Here is a 20,371-nt window from a genome sequence, read left to right on the forward strand (position 1 = left end):
CTATCCTTTTAATCCCAGAGGTGTTCCTTTAGGTATTCCTCTGAACTCTCCCGATCGACTTCTTGGGAGACTTGATTCTGAAGATGCAAGTAATTTGGTTTTAAATGGTGAAAGAACTGTTTTGATTAGCCGTGAGCAGAATGGAGATCTAAGTCCAGTAACAAATCTTGTAACCAGTGGAAGAAGAGATGTTGTAAGCCGGTAGGGTAGGCTTGATGTCCTCTCATAATTTTTTTCTTTTTGCATTCTGTTTGGCAAGAGTAAGTTACAAAGATGGGATTTGATTCCAAGATCTTGCTATCAACCATCTAAGCCTACCAAGCAAGCTAGCAGACATCTTCATGTCCTTTCATAATTTTATCCTTCAACATTTCTTTTCATCCATGTCATAGTATCTTATATTGTATGTACGACTTCCTTTTTTCTGGTTTCCTCTTCTTGATATGCTCCATGTCTCAGATGTTTTACCATACCATTAATTGCTTGCAACTTGAAAGTGTTGGATTTATATAAAACAGAAGATTTGATTTTTCATTACATCTAATTCAATCAGCTTGACAACCGCTGAATCTCATCTTCACAGTTGATTAATAATCATTCTTATTGCAGTTTAAACTATAGTTGAACTGAGTGTCTCAAAGTACTAAAAGCACAACCTGAGGATGAGGAAGTAATAAAAAAATTTCTTCCTTTACTACATTCCTAGTTCTGTGATCTACTTAGGCTCCAGTCTTTGTAACTGGATTCATATTTTTTGTCATTTGCAACTTGGTTTTTTTGTTATGTTGCTTGTCTACTTTGTATGAGATAGGGTCTTCTATTTTGAGTGTATCTAGAATATAGAGGATGGGTTGTTTATCATGTTAGATAAGAAAAATTCTACTTCATGGTTGATTACTGTAGGGTTCACATTAGAAGTGTTGGATTTTGTTGTATTTAATTATATCACTTTGAATCTCATCGTCGCAGTTTCCTAGTTGATTAATATTGTACTTTATCACAGTTAAACTTTAGAAACAAGCATCACAAATTAATAAAAGCATAAGCTGGTAATATAGTACCTATATTGCATTGTCCTTTTTAGTCCTAGTATTTTTATCTATTAATGCTCAAATCTTTGTAAGTGGATCCATACTTTGAGTCATATGCAACTTGTTTATTTCTCATTTAACATGTCTAGTTTGCATGAGATTGATTCTTTTATTCCAAATGCATCTGAAATATAGAGGATGAATAATTTTATTATATTAATACAGACAAAGAAAGTCTAATTTTCACCGGGTTTATTGTACAGTTCCCTTTGAAGCCTTTTCAACATTTGTACATATAGCTATGAATCAGTTTGGCAACTGTAGAACAACTTTGCCTCTTTTGTCTCATTTCATTTAGCATATATTAAGTTGCCTCTCTCTCTTTTTGTGATTGTATCCATTAATCTATATGATAAGTCTGCTAAATTTCTCTGTCTTTCTAAAACACCTTATTTTCATCTATAGGTCTTTATCTGGTGCAAAATCTTTCTGTGATGATGAGATGGACTTGGAAGATGGTAAAGTTGAAAAAGACAGAGTTAAGACTTTACGCTGCTACCGACCTATAAAGTTACATAATCAATCTCTTCTATCTGGTCTTGCATACTGCATATCATCATGCAGCATGATACTTGTTAACAAGTTTGTGCTCTCAGGCTATGATTTTAATGCTGGAATATCATTAATGGTTTACCAGGTGCAATTAGCAATCTATGTTTTGTTTTGTGCTTCTAAACACCGTATATGTAGTTTGATGCCTTTTCTTTGTTTGCAGAATCTTGTTTCAGTACTTGTAGTCTCCATCTTGAGGATATTTGGTGTAATATCAACAGAACCACTCACATGGAAATTAGTTAAAGTATGGTTTCCAGTTAATGTTATATTTGTTGGGATGCTCATCACAAGCATGTTTAGGTATGACAAATTTCTATAAGACAGATTTTTTTATCGTTCTCCTCTTGGATGATTGCAATATTTAGTCAATTCTATTATTTTACAGTGAAATCAAATGGTTCAGTGATTTAAGTAGAATGCTAATTTCAGTGAGGAAATGCCAATAAAATCAACCTTTGTACTTTCATATGCTTGTAGTCTGATAGAAATTTGAGGACCTCTCTAATTATATGTGATAGCATACTTCATGTTTCCTTACACCTCTTTTGTTTGAAACTTTGAATTACTTGCATTTGTACTCGAGAGAAGGAAAAAGAATAACCAATGATATTCTTTTTGTTTATGGTCAATCTACACCGTAGACTGCAAGGGCACATGTGAATGCTTATCTGCTTTTTAATTTTATGTATTTAGAGCTAATAAGAAGTTCTTGCAGCACAAATCATTTTCTTAATATCAAAATTGTGATAAAGGCAGATCAACTGTGGTACCAGCATAGTTTTGTGAGTCAGTTTTTGTTTTTGCATGGATCACCTATTCTTGACATCAAGTTTCATTTGTCTGTTAGCAGTTAATAGCATTGTGCCAGTCGGTGTTTTGTTTCGCTATCTTGCCATCTTGAGATAGTAAACACAGAGGGCCATGACTTATTGGAAATTCTGTTCATTGTCATCCTTTCCCATCTTAAACTTTCTTATATGCACTCATACAAAGGTGTCCACAGAAGATCTCACATTTCTATGTTTTATGATTTGAGAGCAAATTTATGGTTCAATCAAACTATTTGTCCTGGATTTTTTGAACAACATTCAGTTGCCATGAAATGCTGGATTTTCGAAGTGTCAACAAAGTGATATCATATGACCACTGCAAGTTTTCATGGACTACTTTGTTTCTCCTTTTATTTTTTATGGAACATATTTGATGTTTTTTTTTCTGCCTTTATCAGCTGGAAGTATTCTCATTTAGTTCTTATCTCTGTTGTTTGGTGGTCCTCAATCTGGTATACACCCTTATTGCATGTATTTCATCAGTGTTGTATCTTTGTTCAAATACTTGAAATATATACTGTTGAGATTTGTTATTTTCATAGTTTTAAACCACAATTTCATCGTATATATATGTATGAAATCCTACTCTCCTATTAGTGGATATTTCTATTTATCTAATGTTGCTGAAGGTGTGCTTGTTATATTTGCAGCTTAAAATATATCAATGTTGCAATGATAACAGTTCTCAAGAATGTCACCAATGTCATTACTGCTCTAGGGGAAACATACCTCTTCATGAAGCATCACGACAAGAGAGTTTGGACAGCCCTATTCCTAATGGTATTCCGTATGAAATATAGAAAATTCAGCATATAATGCAAGGAAAGAAATTTCAAATTTTATATGTAGTTCCTTGATTTGGTAGCATCAATAAATAGTGTATACATCTGATTAGACAAGTGTTCTTTGGCAACTGTGTCAAACGAAAAATAGAATAAAGGAATATTTTCATTGCACACATTGTTCTTTGGAATCTAATACATAAATATTGCAAACAATGGTTAAGTGCAAATTACTAGATCATTCTGGCTGCTGTTCAACATTTTCATTTAGCTAATTAGCATCACGATCATTCATATAAAATAGTTCTAGGTATTTCATTTCCTGAAAATTACGAGGTTGATCTTTAATCTGTTCTGAAGGACATTGATTAAAATTTAATTCCCTGATGCTTAACATATTGTCTTCTTTACAGATAATTTCCGCATTTTCAGGAGGGATGACTGATCTCTCCTTTCATGCAATTGGCTATATATGGCAGACCTTAAATTGTTTTCTGACAGCATCTTATTCGGTCAGTTCCTTACATGCTTTCTCTTCTCATCACATGAAAAAATCAGTATTTGTTCTATATGTGAAAGATCACACATGAAATGACATCTTTTATTTACTTTCTATCTTAATCCAAAAACATATTGTTTGAAAGTTTTGAATAGTTTTTCAATGTGTATAAGCATGACGGACTTATAGTGGCAAAAATCCTTCCTCATACATATTTTTTTCAACCTGAGACTTCACAATTTTGTTTTGAATTCGGATATTTAGATGAATGCTTGGGCTTATAGAAAGATAAAATAAGAATTATATTTCAATTTTGGACACTGAAAAGTGAAGATAGTTGCAATCAAGGATAAAGTGAAAGAAAACTACTTAAGGTGCTTTGGACCTATTCTAAGGAGACCTACAAATGCAGTAATTAAGTTGGGTGAGTGAATTCATACAGTTGTTGCAAGGAGGGAGAGGCCTTAAAAGATAATAATGGCAACAATGAGGGATATTAGATATCTTTGTTTGACTAGAGACATTGCCCTCGATGGAACTCAAATGACCCTGATGTTGGGGCCATTTGAATGCACATTAAGGGATTAGTAGACTCCTTGAGTCCTTGAAACGTGGAAAGCTTCTAATCAACACTCATACTCCTTGTTATGTAGAAAGCCTGCATAAGACTCATGTATCACAAGGCATATTCATGCTTATTTGAAAAAAAATATTTGGATACCTATGTGGAGGGTAATTATGCATTTTGTTTGACTTATGTTGGTATCAGTTTATTAATGCTGACCTATGTAACTTGTTGGCCCTATTTATAAAAATAAAAGCTGAAAAGTCTACTGCAGTCTGACAAATCTTTCTTGATATGTATGGCTGACAAATGTCCTTCTATATCTCAGTTAACACTAAGACGAGTCATGGACACTGCAAAGCAAGTCACTAAATCTGGGAAGTTGAATGAGTTTTCAATGGTTTTGCTCAATAATACCCTTTCTCTGCCTTTGGGACTTCTTCTTATATTTGCTTTCAATGAAGTTGACTACCTTTATAAAACGTGAGTAATCTATTCAACTTGATTTCTAACGTTTACACCATCTTCAGCAGTAATTTTAACATATGCTGCTTCCACTCTTATTTCTCGAACATGATTTCTTTTTACAATTTTATGCTGTTTGTTCAAAACATTGGAAAACAAATACCGAATCTTTATTAATGGCACTTCGTTTAAATTTAAAGGTCTACTCACCATCAATATCGATGATGATTTATTGGTGGTAACCTGTCGGTTTGGCTGAAATTTACCATTCCAATGAGGGAACGACAGCCAAAAACAGTTGTTTTAAGTATACATATCAGCACATTAACTGGCAGTTGAATATATTAATTTGAGTAACAGTACTCCTCTGTTAATAGGAAAAAAAGAGGTGATATACCAAATCAGAAGAATGGGGTGATATTGTCATTTCTATGTACTTTACCCCTTTCCCTTTGTGCCCTCTATCTGTTGAATTGCAATTTTACCATGATTGCAACTGCAACTATAGTTGAGTTCTCAACTGCCACGAGCAACAGAGACACCCAATGTATGAGATAAGTGGATACAACCTGCCGGACACTCTCATTGGCTCATTACATATCAGTCTTTTGGAGATCGACCAAGTGGTTCTTTCTTTTTGTTTTCTTCTTTGTTTTTTCTTTCTTCTTCCCTCATGCTTATTAGTATTATATACTTTTCCAAATGCTGTCATTGGACAAGTGTTGGCACCACCTACACTGTCACATTGTTTTGGAGACTGGTTAGCTACATCAGGGACACGTACTCTACCTCAGCAGTGAGGTCTTGGAGGTCGACAAGGAGATACAAAAAAAGATACAAATATGTACTTGGTGACAAATGCACAAATATGCAGAAGGTAGGAAAATGATTGTGTCCGGTGTTACAATGTAAATAATTTTGCCTGCAAATTTATGTTGGATCAAAAAGTTCTAAATTATTGATTGTAAAAAGTAGTGGAAATGGATCGAGTCAGTGGAAATTTTAACTCGGAAGAACTTTGAGCTGTTTCACAATCCATTCAAGTTTTTAAAATTGTTGTAATGAAAAGTAAGTGATCCCTATAATACTCTAATTGTAAGAAACATTCCATGATACTCATTAAATGTTAAGTCCTTTTCTGAATGGAGCTAGATATGTGACTTTGGAGGTAGATTATCTTTCCTTCTCTGCTCTTTTCACTGCTTCATTTATTTATAACCTTAAATGACTTTGTAGCACTTTGACAATTTCATCAGAAGATAATATTGTTCTCTCTCTTTCATGATTGTTTGGAAAGGAAGCAATATTGTTGTTTCTATCTTTGATGGGCTTATGATTTCGCTAGTGAATTTGCAGGCCACTTTTGAAGATGCCTATGTTTTGGTTGGTGATAACTTCAAGTGGTTTTTTGGGTCTTGCTATCAGCTTCACTTCACTGTGGTTCCTTCATCAGACAGGTGCAACCACATACAGGTATGAACAATTTTTTAGTTGTCAAATAAATTCTATTGCACTTTCTCCTGTTTTCCATTAAGTCCATCCTTAGCCACCATAATGAATCTCTGCATATTCATTGGACTAGCATAAGAATATTTTGGCCTTCACCTTTGTATTTTTGCCTATTTGATAGAAGATTCAGATGAAATGTGCTATCAGCAGCATGTTCTTCCATTTTAGCTTTCTTATTATGATGATTCTTGGAAGCATACTGTTGTGCTAGAACTTGAGTTGCCAAGAAGACTACTAATTCTGCCCAATGATTAGTAGATTTCATCGAATCCAATCTAAAGCTATTCTTGAGCTTGTTTTATCAGTCTACTATTGCTCTGTTTTTAGCATAAGGGCAATATAGAAGATGGAGAACAAGTTCCAAGTACACCTGTCAACACATCAGCCATTATCTAAAGCTGGTTTGTGTATTTCAAAGGTAAATGCCATCACGTATCATAATCTCAAGTCACACATTCTGTGGTTGCTAAGTAGGAGTGAGTTCTATCTGAAGGCCCCAAGTCAAGCAATGTGCAAGTTGCTTACTAGGAAATAGGAATAACATTTCTCTAACTGCTCATGTCCATTGTAAAAGCTAACATCCTAGACAAACACGAATACCTAGAAATGTTGGTAAATTGGCTTTAAAAGACAATTGCATCACATGTAAAATGATAGTATTGAAATGGTTGTGTTGCTACATCACTTGAATGAGCCATGATTTTTTTTCTGCATACAATTTGTTTGTAGGTATTTAAGGACTGGATTTGGCCATTTCTTTTCTGAAAATTAACAATTGAACATTATGGTGATATTTGTACAAATATTCAAATATGCTGAGCAAAACTTATCAATCAATGTGTGGCTTTTACAGCCTTGTAGGGTCGCTTAATAAGATTCCTCTTTCAATTGCTGGGATCCTTCTTTTTAAAGTCCCAACCAGCTTGGAGAATTCCTTGAGCATTCTCTTTGGTAGGTTTCCTTTATTTAGCAACTATGCTTTGGTTTGAGTGTATACATCTATGTGCTTATATAATGGTTATGTTTAAAACTGCTTCGGCAGGCCTCTTAGCAGGTGTATTCTTTGCTAAAGCAAAATTGCAGGAGCGATCTCAATCCTGATGCAGAGAAAGATGCTTTACATGAACACACCTTCAGTCTGAGAAAGACTTATGCTGGATGATTGATGTAGTGGAAATGCAACCCATCATAACAGAGTGAAGACATTATTAAGGAGAGTGAACAAATTAATCATACAAGTTATGATAACAAACACTCATCAAGCCTTCATGCGACATTCTTGACATGTAAATGATTCTTCTTCATAAAGGAGAAGATGTTTGACGACTATCTTGTCATTTTACATATTGTATCAGGAACACTTATTGTCCGTCCAATACAGAGGCATGTTGGATCAATGATTAATTTTTTGATTCAGCAGGTAGAGCAGGATTAGTGCTTCATAGACACAAGCCAGTGTAGCCAAAAAGACTGCCTACCGTCCATCTCAAGAACAAGCAGGTTCAACCGAGTACAAAGTAGGTCCACTGTTTTTATGTGATAAGGATTCCCTGTTGGCAAACTAAATTTACATGCGCATGTACATTTAGCATATGCTTACAAAGCATGCGTCATATCATGTTCCACAATGTCCACTGAGTAGCTAGTAAGATTGTTCTGTAGGTCATGATGGATATAGTCATCAGTTGAGGTTCCTATTCACCATTGTGCTGAAATGCTGATTGTTAAGCTAAATATGAGGAGAAGAAAGCAGCAGGTTTTGAAATCTGTTTCCCCATATTTTAAGCATCCTCGTGATTATGCACATTGAAGATATAATGAAGAATTTATTAGTTGGATTTGACAACTGTTTGATACAAGTAGCCATTTAGACAAATTTTATGCAGATGATGTTCGGGCGCTATTCAAGATTAACTAAAAACCTGCATCCACAAATTTTATTTCTTGGATGGTATTTGATGTCCTTGTTCCAAATCCTACCTGTGGCTCTCTACTCCACATGGAAACTCCATGACAATTCATCCATTTGGGCAGCAGCTTGGCAAGGTTGAGTTATTTGAAGTTCTAAAACACTTCATAATCAAGAACAGAGTAGTCGTTGTAATCGTCTCGATTCAAAGTATCTTCCATAAAGCTCTTATCTTTGTAAAAGAATATTAAAGAGATATCAACTTGTAGAACTGTCTCACTACCCTTTCTTTTAATCCATGATATATATATATATATATATATATATATATATATATCTTTTTGCCAAGCACTGTCGTGTTTTGTAGGAGACACCGAATCCCGTGGACTCGTGGGTGAGCACGTGTCTTATATATTTATAGATACACAGTTCTGTCTTATCTTTGTTGCCAAAACTTTCGTGTTTTGTGGGAGACACCGGATCCCGTGGACTCGTGGGTGAGCACGGGCATCATTCTTATACAACGGTCGCGTTTTTTTCTTCGTAATCTCTACCACATGAATCACTCGACCACATTATATATTTAATTGGGAGGGCGAGTAAGTCCATAGTCTTCTCTGTCTCTCTTCCATGGCCACTTCCAGGGTTTGGATCTCGGCGGCGTGCCTTGCCCTCCTCGTCTTCCCCTCCCTCCTCTCGCCTGCCCTAGCGGAGGAGGAAGAGGAGGCGGCAGCGGCGGCTGAGGCCGAGCCCTCGTTCGTCCTCACCCTTGACCACTCCAACTTCTACGACACCGTCGCCAAACACCCCTTCATCGTCGTCGAGTTCTACGCCCCATGGTAATCCCGTCGCTTCCCTTCTTTTGTCACCGCTCGTAGCACAGTGGATCTGTTGTAGGACATGGTCACGAGTTTTGTTGAGCTTGGATCCCTCAAAACAGATCCGCGATCCCTTGAGATGCTTGATTTATCTTTCCTGGTCATGGAACTTCTCTTTCCGCCTCCGTCCATGTGTCCAATTGTGGAGGTGCGGCGGCTACGAAGTGGTTGACTTTGGCCGTTCTTGATGCTACATCGTGCATGGGCTGTGCTATTAGGAGATTATTTATTTTTTTAACAAGGATTTGACGATTGACATATGTTATACAACTCCTGGTAGTTGTCTCAGAGATCTAATTTGCGTAGCCGTTCCTTTTGACGTGGATCAGATCGGGATTATTACTTTCCGCTTCTTGGTTCTGAGATCAATCTGTTAATATTTTAGATCTCAAAATTCATAGCACCATATGCTGTGCCAAATAAGCATTTGTTACATCTACCTGTCCTGTGCTCACTGATGTGCTTCTGTTGCAAGGACTTGCTTGGTATTCCATAACTTGACAGAGTTAGTCAAGTAAGTGGTTGCACTGACTGGTGCAAACTGAGATTGTATGGTTTCCGAGAGTAGAAAGAGTTACCAACTTAAGGTTCAAATACATTTTCTCCAGCCATTTTGTTGTAAACTTGGATCAGGACAGTTTAATATATTAATTTCAAAGCTTACCTGCTATTTGTAGTTCATGCATGACATATACACAGTTATCTTTAGCTTTTCTCTGTTTTCTTTCCTGATCTGGAAATATTTTTATGTTTTTCTTGATAGGTGTGGTCATTGTAAGAGGCTCGCTCCTGAGGTATAGTTTCCACAACATAACTGAGGGCAATTTCTTTTAACTAATTTAACACAAAAAATAAACAATTATAATTTTCCTGATTGTTCTTTGTTTTGTGCATGTAGTATGAGAAGGCCGCATCAGTATTGAGTAAAAATGATCCTCCAGTTGTTTTAGCTAAGGTTGATGCAAACGAAGATGTAAACAAAGAACTTGCATCAAAATATGAAGTCAAGGGCTTCCCTACACTCAAGATTTTCAGGAATGGAGGGGATATCATCCAAGAGTATAAAGGTCCTCGGGAGGCTGATGGAATAATTGAATACTTGAAGAAACAAGCTGGTCCTGCATCCGCTGTAATTAAATCCTCAGAGGATGCTAGTAACCTAATTGTTGATAAGATCTTTATTGTAAGACATCCATTTATTTTGTTCCATTTTCTCTTTTGTATCTCTGCCATACTTGCTGTCTCTCAAACTGGTTACCATCTTATAGGTTGGTATATTTCAAGAATTTTCTGGGGAAGAATTTGAAAATTACATCAAGGTTGCTGAGAAGTTAAGGTCAGAATATGATTTTGGTCATACGTCAGAGGCCAAACTACTTCCACGTGGGGATCCAACAGTAAAACTACCAGTAGTTAGGCTGTTTAAGCCATTTGATGAACTTTTTGTTGATTTTAAGGTGATTTTGGAAACCCAGTTATGATTTTTTTATCTGACTGCTGTTGAGAACTCAAGTATGTGTATACATAATAATTCCTAGTCAATATGATCATTGTCTTTTAATTGCCCTACTGTGTAAAATTCATTTGTGCTGATACAGTAACTTCTGGCATCCCTTGCAGGATTTTGATGTTGATGCTCTGGAGAAGCTTATCGAATCTGCAAGTATCCCGGTTGTCGCTACTTTTGACAAGGATCCAAGCAATCACCCTTTCCTTATAAAGTTCTTTAACAGTCCTAATAGCAAAGTAAGAAGCAGATTTGTATTTGTTCTTCTCATTTACTCCATTTTTACTACCTGTATTCATACCAAGGATTCAAGTTCCTGTCTCAGACCATACCTGTCTTTGGTCGCATAGGTATGGGACTGGTAAATACCAACACAGTGGCACATGGTACACTAGCATACCAATCAGCACGGACCAAAGAGAGAGGGAGAAAAGGAGTGGAGGAGAGAAGAAGGTCAGGGGCAGTGGAGAGGAGAGGACTATTGTTGACAGTCAATAGTCCTCTTGGAAGCTGTTTTGGCTGTCAACAGCAGCACTTCTGACAGGCTGTCCAGCTTAAAAATAGTTAAAAGAATTTGACAAAAACCAGTTTGACAGCCAGGAGATGTCAATAGGCTATCTAGATTTTTTAAAAAAAATAAAAAAGACCAGTTTTGAACTGTGTGAAATTGTCTGGTCCGCGTATCAATTCTTAGTCGGAATGGTAAATACTGGTTGGTATGTACCGATCCAACTAGTTTTTTGAAGCTTGATTCAAGAAACATTCAAAATGATACTTTGAACAACCATATTCCTGCCCTATGCAAGCAATAAACATATTATATTGATGAAGAAAAATTAAAAGCATTAGGATGATAATGGTATATTAAATATTGCATATCATGTTCTTTTTTCCTAATTCATTTTGGTTCTTGATTTTCTTGGCATCTTTGTCATTTTAGATGTATAAAAATAGTGTTGAATATTTGTGTATTGTGAAATTTTACATCCATAAGTCCTATGGGCATGCTACTGCAGTTAAATTGTTCCCGCATGCATGTGGAAATTGCAGCCAACTCCACGTGTGTTTCTTGGTTTTTCTGTTTGGAAGGACAGGGCTTTTTTTCTATTTGCCTATGTTGAAGTTGTGATAACTATGATCCCTATGCTGCATAACATGCTTATTTAGTATTTGTTATTTTTCTTCAATATGACAGCAGTGTTCCATCAAATTCTCTCTGATAATTAGAGGTAGCTGCTTATAATTCTCTATAATAGTTGTCACCATTAACCATCTAGATGCAGTTGGAGAATTCACATTTTCTGACTGAGGGGGTGGTTTTACAATGTTCTTTTAGAAAGCACTTAACTGTAGTATGTTGCTTTATTCATGTATTCAGATTCCTTCTTTGTTGGATATTGTAGCTCAAAAATTTTAACATTATTTTCTCCTTTGGATATTTTCTTACTTCTATTGGTATATCACAATCCAGGCTATGCTTTTTATGAACTTCAGTGGTGAAAATTTTGATGCATTCAAGTCTAAGTTACATGAGACTGCTGAGAATTGCAAGGGGAAAAACATAAACTTCTTAATTGGTGACCTTGATGCCAGTCAAGGTGCCTTCCAGGTTTGTTCTGGTGGACATTTTTGTCTTTATCTTCTTTTGGCATCTCCTTATTATTCCTATTAATTATGTCTTCCACATGATATAAACTCAACAGTATTTCGGCCTAAAGGAAGAACAGGTGCCTCTCATTATCATTCAAGAAAATGATGGCAAGAAGTATCTTCAACCAAAAGTCAGCCCTGATCAGATTGCTACATGGGTGAAGGACTACATAGTATGTTACAGATTGTCCTTTTGCTTGATATTTGCAATGATACATGGGTGAACTAAGCATCTTCTGATATCATTTTATCATTGTAGATCTCGTCTTATCTAGGTTGTCTATGCTCGTAGAGGTTGACATCTTTATGTGTAGTAGTGTCATAACCATGATGCAAGTATGCAGTTATATGTTTGGTTCATGCACCTTGGAATTAGAGCTGAAATGACAATATGTCTGTTTCATAAACCCTAGTGCTGATCAAGATTAAAATAGGGTACAACAAGAATATTGAATTTTCCCATGAGAGTATTTTTTTTTAATATTATAGTTACTTTTAAACATATGATATATCTGAAGGTAATAATGAACAAATCCCCTCAAAAGAGAATTTATAATCCTTCAAAATGAAATTTCAAATCCCATTTGTTCAAACAAAAACTAGGAATGATAATCACTCACTACCATTCCTTTCCGGTTTCCAAATCCAAGAACCAAACTTCATGTAAGTTGATAACAAGGTAGGGGATTTTGGTTATACGATAAGTTATGATTCTGTTTCTGGATACAATAACAAAATTGCCACCTGAATGAAATTTTAGGGACTAGACTATTTGAAATGTTTTGACTATCCAATGATGGCATTTGATTTTGCTGCATGTATGCAGGATGGTAACTTAAAGCCTTACAGAAAATCAGAGCCAATACCTGAAGTTAACAATGAGCCTGTCAAAATTGTGGTGGCTGATACTCTCCAAGAAGTAGTTTTTGGCTCTGGAAAGAATGGTTCGTTCTTATCCTAAACTCACACCTTTAATTAGCTTGAATTGTTGGACTTGTTGATTTATAATTTAGTTGGCCTAGCTATTTGATGTTAAAAATTCTTTTGTTGTTGCATATTTTCTAACTGATTCTAGAATCATAGAACCATTGGTGAAGCTTCTATTTTCCTTGCAAAAGTAGTTGCAATAATTTGTGGTGGATGATTTTGGGAAAGTGACTGAGGTCAGAAGGTTGTCATATTAGATTACCAAGGAACATATTATGGTTGTAATTATTTATGACCTGCAGAACTGGTAACTTATTAAGTTTGAATTTGTTGTCTTAATTGGCTGGCCTCAAGATTTAGATACTTCTTAGATCGATGTTGGGCACAGTTATTAGTAAGGAAAATTAGTGAATTGATTGAAGATTTTTGAAGTTGTAATTATGGAGTATAGTCCTTGAAAAATTTTCACATAGTATAATAATTTTACCATAAGGTGCTTGCTTCAAATCTTAACATAGTCATAATAATTTTACCACAAGATGCTTCATGGTCTAGCATAGATTGGCAAAAAATGTAGCTTAGATTCATGCAGACCTAGCTTAGATCTGCAAGGAACAATTAGATATGTGAAAATCTAGCCTAGATCCATGCATATCTAGCCTACTTTGGTAAAAGTCAAGCATAGGTCCATTTATATATAGCCTAGATTCATTCAGATCTAGCATAGATATTCATGGATCATGACTTGAATCTTGCAGATTTAGGCTTCACTTTTGTATATCTAAGTTAGATCCTCCAAAATCAAGGCTTAATCCATGTGGATTTGGAGTCTGGACTAGGTCTAAATGGACATAGGCTAGATTTTCATGGATTGAAGTTAGCTCCACATGGATGCTGCTTAGATTTTTGCTGATCTAATCTAGATCCGCGAAGATCTGATCCTTGTAGATCTAGGCTCAAGTCATGATCCTCATGGATCTAGCGTAGATTTGCATGATTCAAGTCTTGATTCTTTCAGATCTTGTTTCGATCTGCAAGTTTCAAGATGATCCTTATGGATCTAGTCTCAATCCATTAAAGAAAACACCTAGATCCTAATCGAGATTCGTGAAATAATCGTTTTACGAGATAAGAAATCTATTCCTAACAAACTAGGAAGTTATTAAATTTGAAAGATAAGGTTCGGGTACAAGATAAGAAATCTATTCCTGTACTTCTTGCAACGAACTAAAAAGTGATTAAATTGAAAGATAAGGTTCGGGTTTACCTATTTTTGGAGAAACCTTGGTTCGGACCTCAAGATTGAGGCTTTAATTTGTTGAGATTGACTAATTTTGAGAAATCTGCTATTTGGGTGGATACTGTAATTTGGGTGGGAATTTGAGAGGGATTGAAGAGGAATGAAAGAGGAGAGGATAGAGGGGAAATGGCAGGTTAAAAAGGTTACATTATTCAAAAAATATTTTTATTGACAAAATTATCGCACTCACAAGGGCAACAAAATGAACACTTGGAGGCCTTTGCTTTTTATGTCCTTTGATTTGTAGATGTCCTTTTCATAGAATGAATAATATATTTGATTACAATAAGGCATCTTATTGCTATATAAGGTCATGATTTTGCACACCTGGATATGATTTCTAGATGTATTATAACCTTTCTTCATAAAAGACCTTTAAATTTGATCAGGTTTCATTTCCCTGAAGAACATGTCCGATTTAAGTCCATATCTTTAGGGAATAATTTCTTTTGGTGTGACCGATACACATACATGATTTGTTTTGTGGAAGAAGAATAAGACACACACACACACGCGCGCACACACACACACACACACACACTATATATATATATATATATATATATATATATATATATCAGTCCCAAACATTTTAATTCACTATGCTAGAATATATATCTAAGCCATTGGATCATGTTTTTAGATTAAGCAAACATAGAGCTACTTGAAGTGTGTTATATAGCCTTGTGTCTTTCAATTAGACAAATTTTGTTGAAGCTGCTATTTACAGAGTATCATATGCAATAGTTGTTTAGGAAGATGCTATTCTATAAAATAAACTTTATTTTTATCAAAAGATATGTCACAAAAAATGTTTGCCTCTACAACGCCCACCCTTGAACTGAACAATATGATTTATAATTAATTCATAAACTCTTTAAATCAGATGTTTATTATGATTCTTTGCACAATTTCTGATGTTTTCTTAATCCCTGATATTATTTGTCTTGCAGTTCTGCTTGAATTTTATGCACCTTGGTGTGGGCATTGCAAGAAATTAGCACCTATTTTAGATGAAGTGGCCATCTCATTTGAAAATAATGCAGATGTGATCATTGCAAAGATGGTAACCTTATTTATATTATGCTTCTGATTTGGGATGTTGTGCTTTCTTTTAAAGATATTGTTTTGATAGTTGGTGCAATGCCTACTTCTTAAGTTCCTTCCAATTATTTGTGATATGACAACTACTTACAAATCTTCATTATTTATATATTTTTCTTATCCTTATTTTTGTTTCTCATATGAAACATCATAGACAGTGTTACGATCCACAATCAATAAGGTTACATTGTCATAATGAATTAGAATTTGAACTAACTTCATTGTGGTAGCCTAACCAAGGTTTTCAATAAACAGTCTTACCCCGGTAAGCATTAGGATATGTTTCATTGCATGAGGGGCAACAAATATATGACAAGGATATTAATATATTATTGACATATATCTGAATGGATTTTAGGATAAAAAGATCTAGAATTGCGAGGATAATGCAGTGTAAAGTTTCAAGGCATATTATTGTGCTAAGGTCTCTTGGAGTTGAAGTGTTGGGTGCTAGACTGATTGCATGCACTGTTGAAGCAAGGGACAAAAGCTTAGTAACATATTAAATAATTTTAAAATTAGCAAATCTACAATTAGATATAATATCATTACTAATATCTAAACAGTCAAAAAATATTTGGCTCATTAGCTTAAGCTTCATACGGTAACATGGATGGTGAAAAAAGAAGAAGAAAATAGCAGTGAGACAACATATTAGTAAATTACGAAACAGATGCAAATAAGAAAGAAATGAAGAATGGAAAAGATGAAGACAATGAATTAATATTTCAAAACTTGATAATTTGATCTATCTTACCTTTTTCAATAAAGTAAGGAATTCTTTATTGCGTAGCCTTCTTTTTTCAAAGAGCTGATTTTTTTCTCTGTGCTGAACTTTTAGTCATTTAAGAAATAGAAAAACTGATATGATATCCAGCATCGCATAGATAATATAGCAGTGAGACAACATATTAGTAAATTACGAAACAGATGCAAATAAGAAAGAAATGAAGAATGGAAAAGATGAGGACAATGAATTAATATTTCAAAACTTGATAATTTGATCTATCTTACCTTTTTCAATAAAGTAAGGAATTCTTTATTGCGTAGCCTTCTTTTTTCAAAGAGCTGATTTTTTTTCTCTGTGCTGAACTTTTAGTCATTTAAGAAATAGAAAAACTGATATGATATCCAGCATCGCATAGATAATATAGCATGAGTTTTGGGGTTTTGACTTTTGTAGCTGGTGGCTGCCGAATTTTGACTTTTCCACACTTCCAATACTTCCCCACATTCCAACAAGTCCTAGACTTCCTCGTGACATCATCCATAAATGTGGAAACCTACCTTTTCTGCACATCTCAGTTAATTGGATTCACAACCTGGGTAGCTCGAACTTGTTATTGTTTTTCTAATATAAATCAGATTTCTTTAACAGGTATTGTGGTATAGAATCAGAATATAATCCACTGGATTAGGAGGGATTTTTTGAAATAAAAATCAATTGGTGATGTTTTGATCGTGTATATGGGTTGCTTGTTAATTCATATATACTAAATTACTTTGCAATTCCATGCAGCCATAAATATGAAACGTTTTTCTGTAGCGCCACTGTATTTTTTATGTTGAAACCTCCCAACACCCTTGCATTTTTCACTCACCTGGTATGAAGGACTTGGGCCATCCATGTTTGCACCAACTTTTTGTTGATGGAACCATGGTCCTTCCCTCACCTCGTCTCCGGCCTCTGGTCTATTGTCTTGAAATTATTTTTTAACTTAAATGATATGTAGGAAACAGACAATTAAAAATTCGAGACAATAGACCAGAGGCCGGAGACGAGGTGAGGGAAGGAACATGGTTCCATCAAGAAAAAGACAACTTGGTAATCTTATGAGCATTTTGTGTCTTCAAGCTCCCGCAAAAATTAACACCATCAAAAGCTACCTTGTCTAGTGTTACGAATGTAGGAATATGGGTCAGTTACACCATCAAAAGTTGATCCAGTCGTCTAGATTTTGGAAATATAATGGCCATGAATAATAGCATATGGGGCATTGCTGAGGGCACAAGCTTAAGAAAAAGACAACATGGTAATCTTATGAGCATTTTGTGTCTTCAAGATCCCGCAAAAATTAACACCATCAAAAGCTACCTTGGCTAGTGTTACGAATGTAGGAATATGGGTCAGTTAACACCATCAAAAGCTGATCCAGTCATCTAGATTTTGGAAATATAATGGCCATGAATAATAGCATACCAAATCCCGAAAAAAAAAATATTTTCAACAAGTATTTTGAGAAAAACAACCTAAATTCACCAAATGAATCATTAACAAAGATGGTCAGTTACACCACAAAAAGGGGTCTTGCAATGGGGCATTGCTGAGGGCATAAGCTTAAGAAAAAGACAACTTGGTAATCTTATGAGCATTTTATGTCTTCAAGATCCCGCAAAAATTAACACCATCAAAAGCTACCTTGAAATTATTTTTTAACTTCAACGATATGTAGGAAACAGACAATTAAAAATTCAAGTTGGGATATTCTGCTCCTAGTGTTTATGCTTACATAATGCTATTGTTTCCACTTATCAGATTCTTTACATGTAGTTCTGTTTGCCTATTCTTATTTCTCACTGTGATGTGTTTCTGATAAGTGCAGTAACTGAAACATTTTTAACTCCTTTCTTTCTCTTTGTCATCGACATGTAGGACGCAACAGCAAACGATGTTACAAATGAATTTGATGTTCAGGGTTACCCAACACTCTACTTTTCATCTGCAAGTGGCAAGCTTTCACAGTATGATGGAGACAGGACAGCAGAGGCTATCATTAACTTTGTGAAAACAAATAGTGATGCAACCAGTCAGCCTGACTCACCTCATTCTGCAAAAGATGAACTTTAATCACGGTGTGTTCTGGGACCTAATTTTCCATCATATTTGGCATGATATTACTGAAATTGGTTGACTTGTGTTTTCTTATTGTAAGACACTTTAGCTTTTCTAACTTTGGATCTACCATTATACTTTATGCCGCATAAAAGCCAGATATATTTCTTTCTGCTATGATATCTTGATTTCTAGCTAAAGCTGTGGAATTTTCTGGGCATTCAGGATTTTGTTTCTTCAATAAAGGTCATTGAATTATAAGGTTGAGGTTGTGGAATAAATTAGAATCAGGTCACACCATTTTGTCTTGTTAAGGTTATAGCTTGGAAATTGGCAGAAGAAAAAGCCCGTAGCTTGTAGGTCAACTCATCGACAAAAATAAGCCATGCCTTTGTTCAAAAATCATATGCAGTTCTGCATCAACCCATGGAGACTGGTGTAGAGTGTGTATTGACCTGCATAGTCAGCATGATTTCATGCTTTCCTGGCCTTGTAATGATTTGCCAGTACCATGACATCAGGACAGGTATGCTTGACTGATTCTCTTAATCATTGAATATAGGTGATGTTAACAAAAGTTTTTGCTACTTAGTACCTTTTCAGATACCAAAGTTTGGTATTAAGTTTTGGATAAGTTGTAGTGGGATTAGGCTAGAGGGTGAATCAGTCATCAATGTTTATGATGATGAAAATATCTAATGTCGGGGGTGAAACAGCTGTTGGAAATTTATACAGAGTTGATGATGGGCTTCTTGGAATATTGCCAACACCCTATCATGAAATATCAGTGTACTTTGAAATTCTCATTTTAATCATATAACATACACATACAATCTGATTTTTGCAGATCATGATTTAACATATCAGTCTGATAACTTGACTAATGACCGGATTGGATGAATTAGAATGTATCATCAGCCTTCATTTGTTCCATTTTTTGGCCTGATCAGATTAAATATATAATATATTACCACTCTTTAAATTTTGTTTAATTTTGTATCTATGATTATATATGAATTCAGAATTTGTTTCAATGGTGGGTTAGATGGGAAGCAAATGAATAATTCTGAGCTATAGTTGAATGGGGGCTCCAATTCTTAATCCAAACACGGATTCTTGGACTGGTCAAAATTTTTAGGACTTGGATAGACACATTAGAATTTGACACATTTACTCCACTAAAGCTGCAGGAATCACCTCACGGGAATAGGGATACATGAAATGACTTGTGGTTTAGATAAATGAAAAAAAAAAAGACCTGGTTGGCAAACTTTTATTTCTGTAATGCTCTCTTAGAACATTCGTCGTTCTGTACTCTGATTTTGTTAGTGGTTTGAATTGTTGGTAGTGGTTTTGTATGAATTCAACCTCCCCTTTGCATGAACCAAAGAAACGTAACCAAGTGCTATGATATTGTATTTGCTAGATTAGTTGCTTGGCTATTATTGACAATGCCATCGGGAACCGCCTGCTGATGGTTCTTCTAACTGCAGGAGTCATCTTGTTAGCCGTAGAGGGAGAGGAAGACAACTGTTTCATGGAGCTACAAGATCAGCAGAAACTATGCTACTATGCCTTAATCCAAATAGCCTAGTAATAAAAGGCATTTCTTTATGCCTGATTTTGGGTTTTATGGCAGTAAGTATGGTTAGAGAACTGTTCTATATTTAGAGGATGATGTAATTTCATGTTTTATGGCAGTAAGCATCAAACTTGTTGAGAATTTCTCGTCGCTTAACTTACCAATCTATCATTTTGCTGACACATCTACTGTTGCTTTCTTGCTAGCCTGTTGTTTCCGAGATCTTGGTGGTGTTGTGTTGCGATTGCCTACTGTGGGACATGACTACATTAATTTACATTGAAGGGCTTCAAGTTTTACGTTTTTACTGCATGCATGCCACTTTGATCCATTTTTTGGCGTAAAAAGTTATTTTTATCGAATATTTAAAATGGCCATCAAAAGA

The 20,371-nt window shown here is 35.2% G+C and overlaps 2 protein-coding genes across 4 annotated transcripts in view; both read left to right on the top strand.

Annotated features, from left to right (window-relative positions):
* LOC103983680 (GDP-mannose transporter GONST1) overlaps window positions 1–7,693 on the top strand; it is a 9,298-nt gene extending 1,605 nt beyond the window's left edge. The window contains exons 2-10 of one of the 3 annotated variants that reach the window (XM_009400944.3): window positions 19–201; window positions 1,497–1,728; window positions 1,807–1,946; window positions 3,127–3,256; window positions 3,672–3,770; window positions 4,651–4,805; window positions 6,144–6,260; window positions 7,150–7,247; window positions 7,339–7,693. In XM_009400944.3, coding sequence (XP_009399219.2) covers window positions 19–201; window positions 1,497–1,728; window positions 1,807–1,946; window positions 3,127–3,256; window positions 3,672–3,770; window positions 4,651–4,805; window positions 6,144–6,260; window positions 7,150–7,247; window positions 7,339–7,397 — 1,213 coding nt within the window. In that variant the 3' untranslated portion in view covers window positions 7,398–7,693. The remainder of the gene's footprint in view (window positions 1–18; window positions 202–1,496; window positions 1,729–1,806; window positions 1,947–3,126; window positions 3,257–3,671; window positions 3,771–4,650; window positions 4,806–6,143; window positions 6,261–7,149; window positions 7,248–7,338) is intronic. The other 2 variants (XM_009400962.3, XM_009400951.3) reach the window with 2 other exon arrangements.
* A 1,025-nt stretch (window positions 7,694–8,718) lies between these two features.
* Window positions 8,719–20,168, top strand: LOC135644821 (protein disulfide-isomerase-like). The gene is made up of 11 exons (XM_065162768.1): window positions 8,719–9,044; window positions 9,847–9,877; window positions 9,982–10,266; window positions 10,352–10,540; window positions 10,704–10,829; window positions 12,062–12,199; window positions 12,294–12,413; window positions 13,067–13,184; window positions 15,421–15,533; window positions 18,225–18,424; window positions 19,898–20,168. The coding sequence occupies exons 1-10, from the start codon at window positions 8,836–8,838 to the stop codon at window positions 18,417–18,419; spliced, it is 1,524 nt and encodes a 507-aa protein (XP_065018840.1). The 5' UTR covers window positions 8,719–8,835; the 3' UTR covers window positions 18,420–18,424; window positions 19,898–20,168.
* Window positions 20,169–20,371: the final 203 nt, after the last annotated feature.

This window comes from Musa acuminata, chromosome BXJ1-1 (assembly GCF_036884655.1).
Source record: "Musa acuminata AAA Group cultivar baxijiao chromosome BXJ1-1, Cavendish_Baxijiao_AAA, whole genome shotgun sequence".
Taxonomy (NCBI): Eukaryota; Viridiplantae; Streptophyta; class Magnoliopsida; order Zingiberales; family Musaceae; genus Musa; species Musa acuminata.

Excerpts from the sequence above, each read along its gene's own strand:
- LOC135644821 (XM_065162768.1), top strand. The coding sequence starts at position 8,836 with ATGGCCACTTCCAGGGTTTGGATCTCGGCGGCGTGCCTTGCCCTCCTC. Across the intron at positions 10,267-10,351 it reads TTGTTGATAAGATCTTTATT|GTTGGTATATTTCAAGAATT; the intron begins GTAAGACATCCA and ends ACCATCTTATAG. Across the intron at positions 10,541-10,703 it reads AACTTTTTGTTGATTTTAAG|GATTTTGATGTTGATGCTCT; the intron begins GTGATTTTGGAA and ends CATCCCTTGCAG.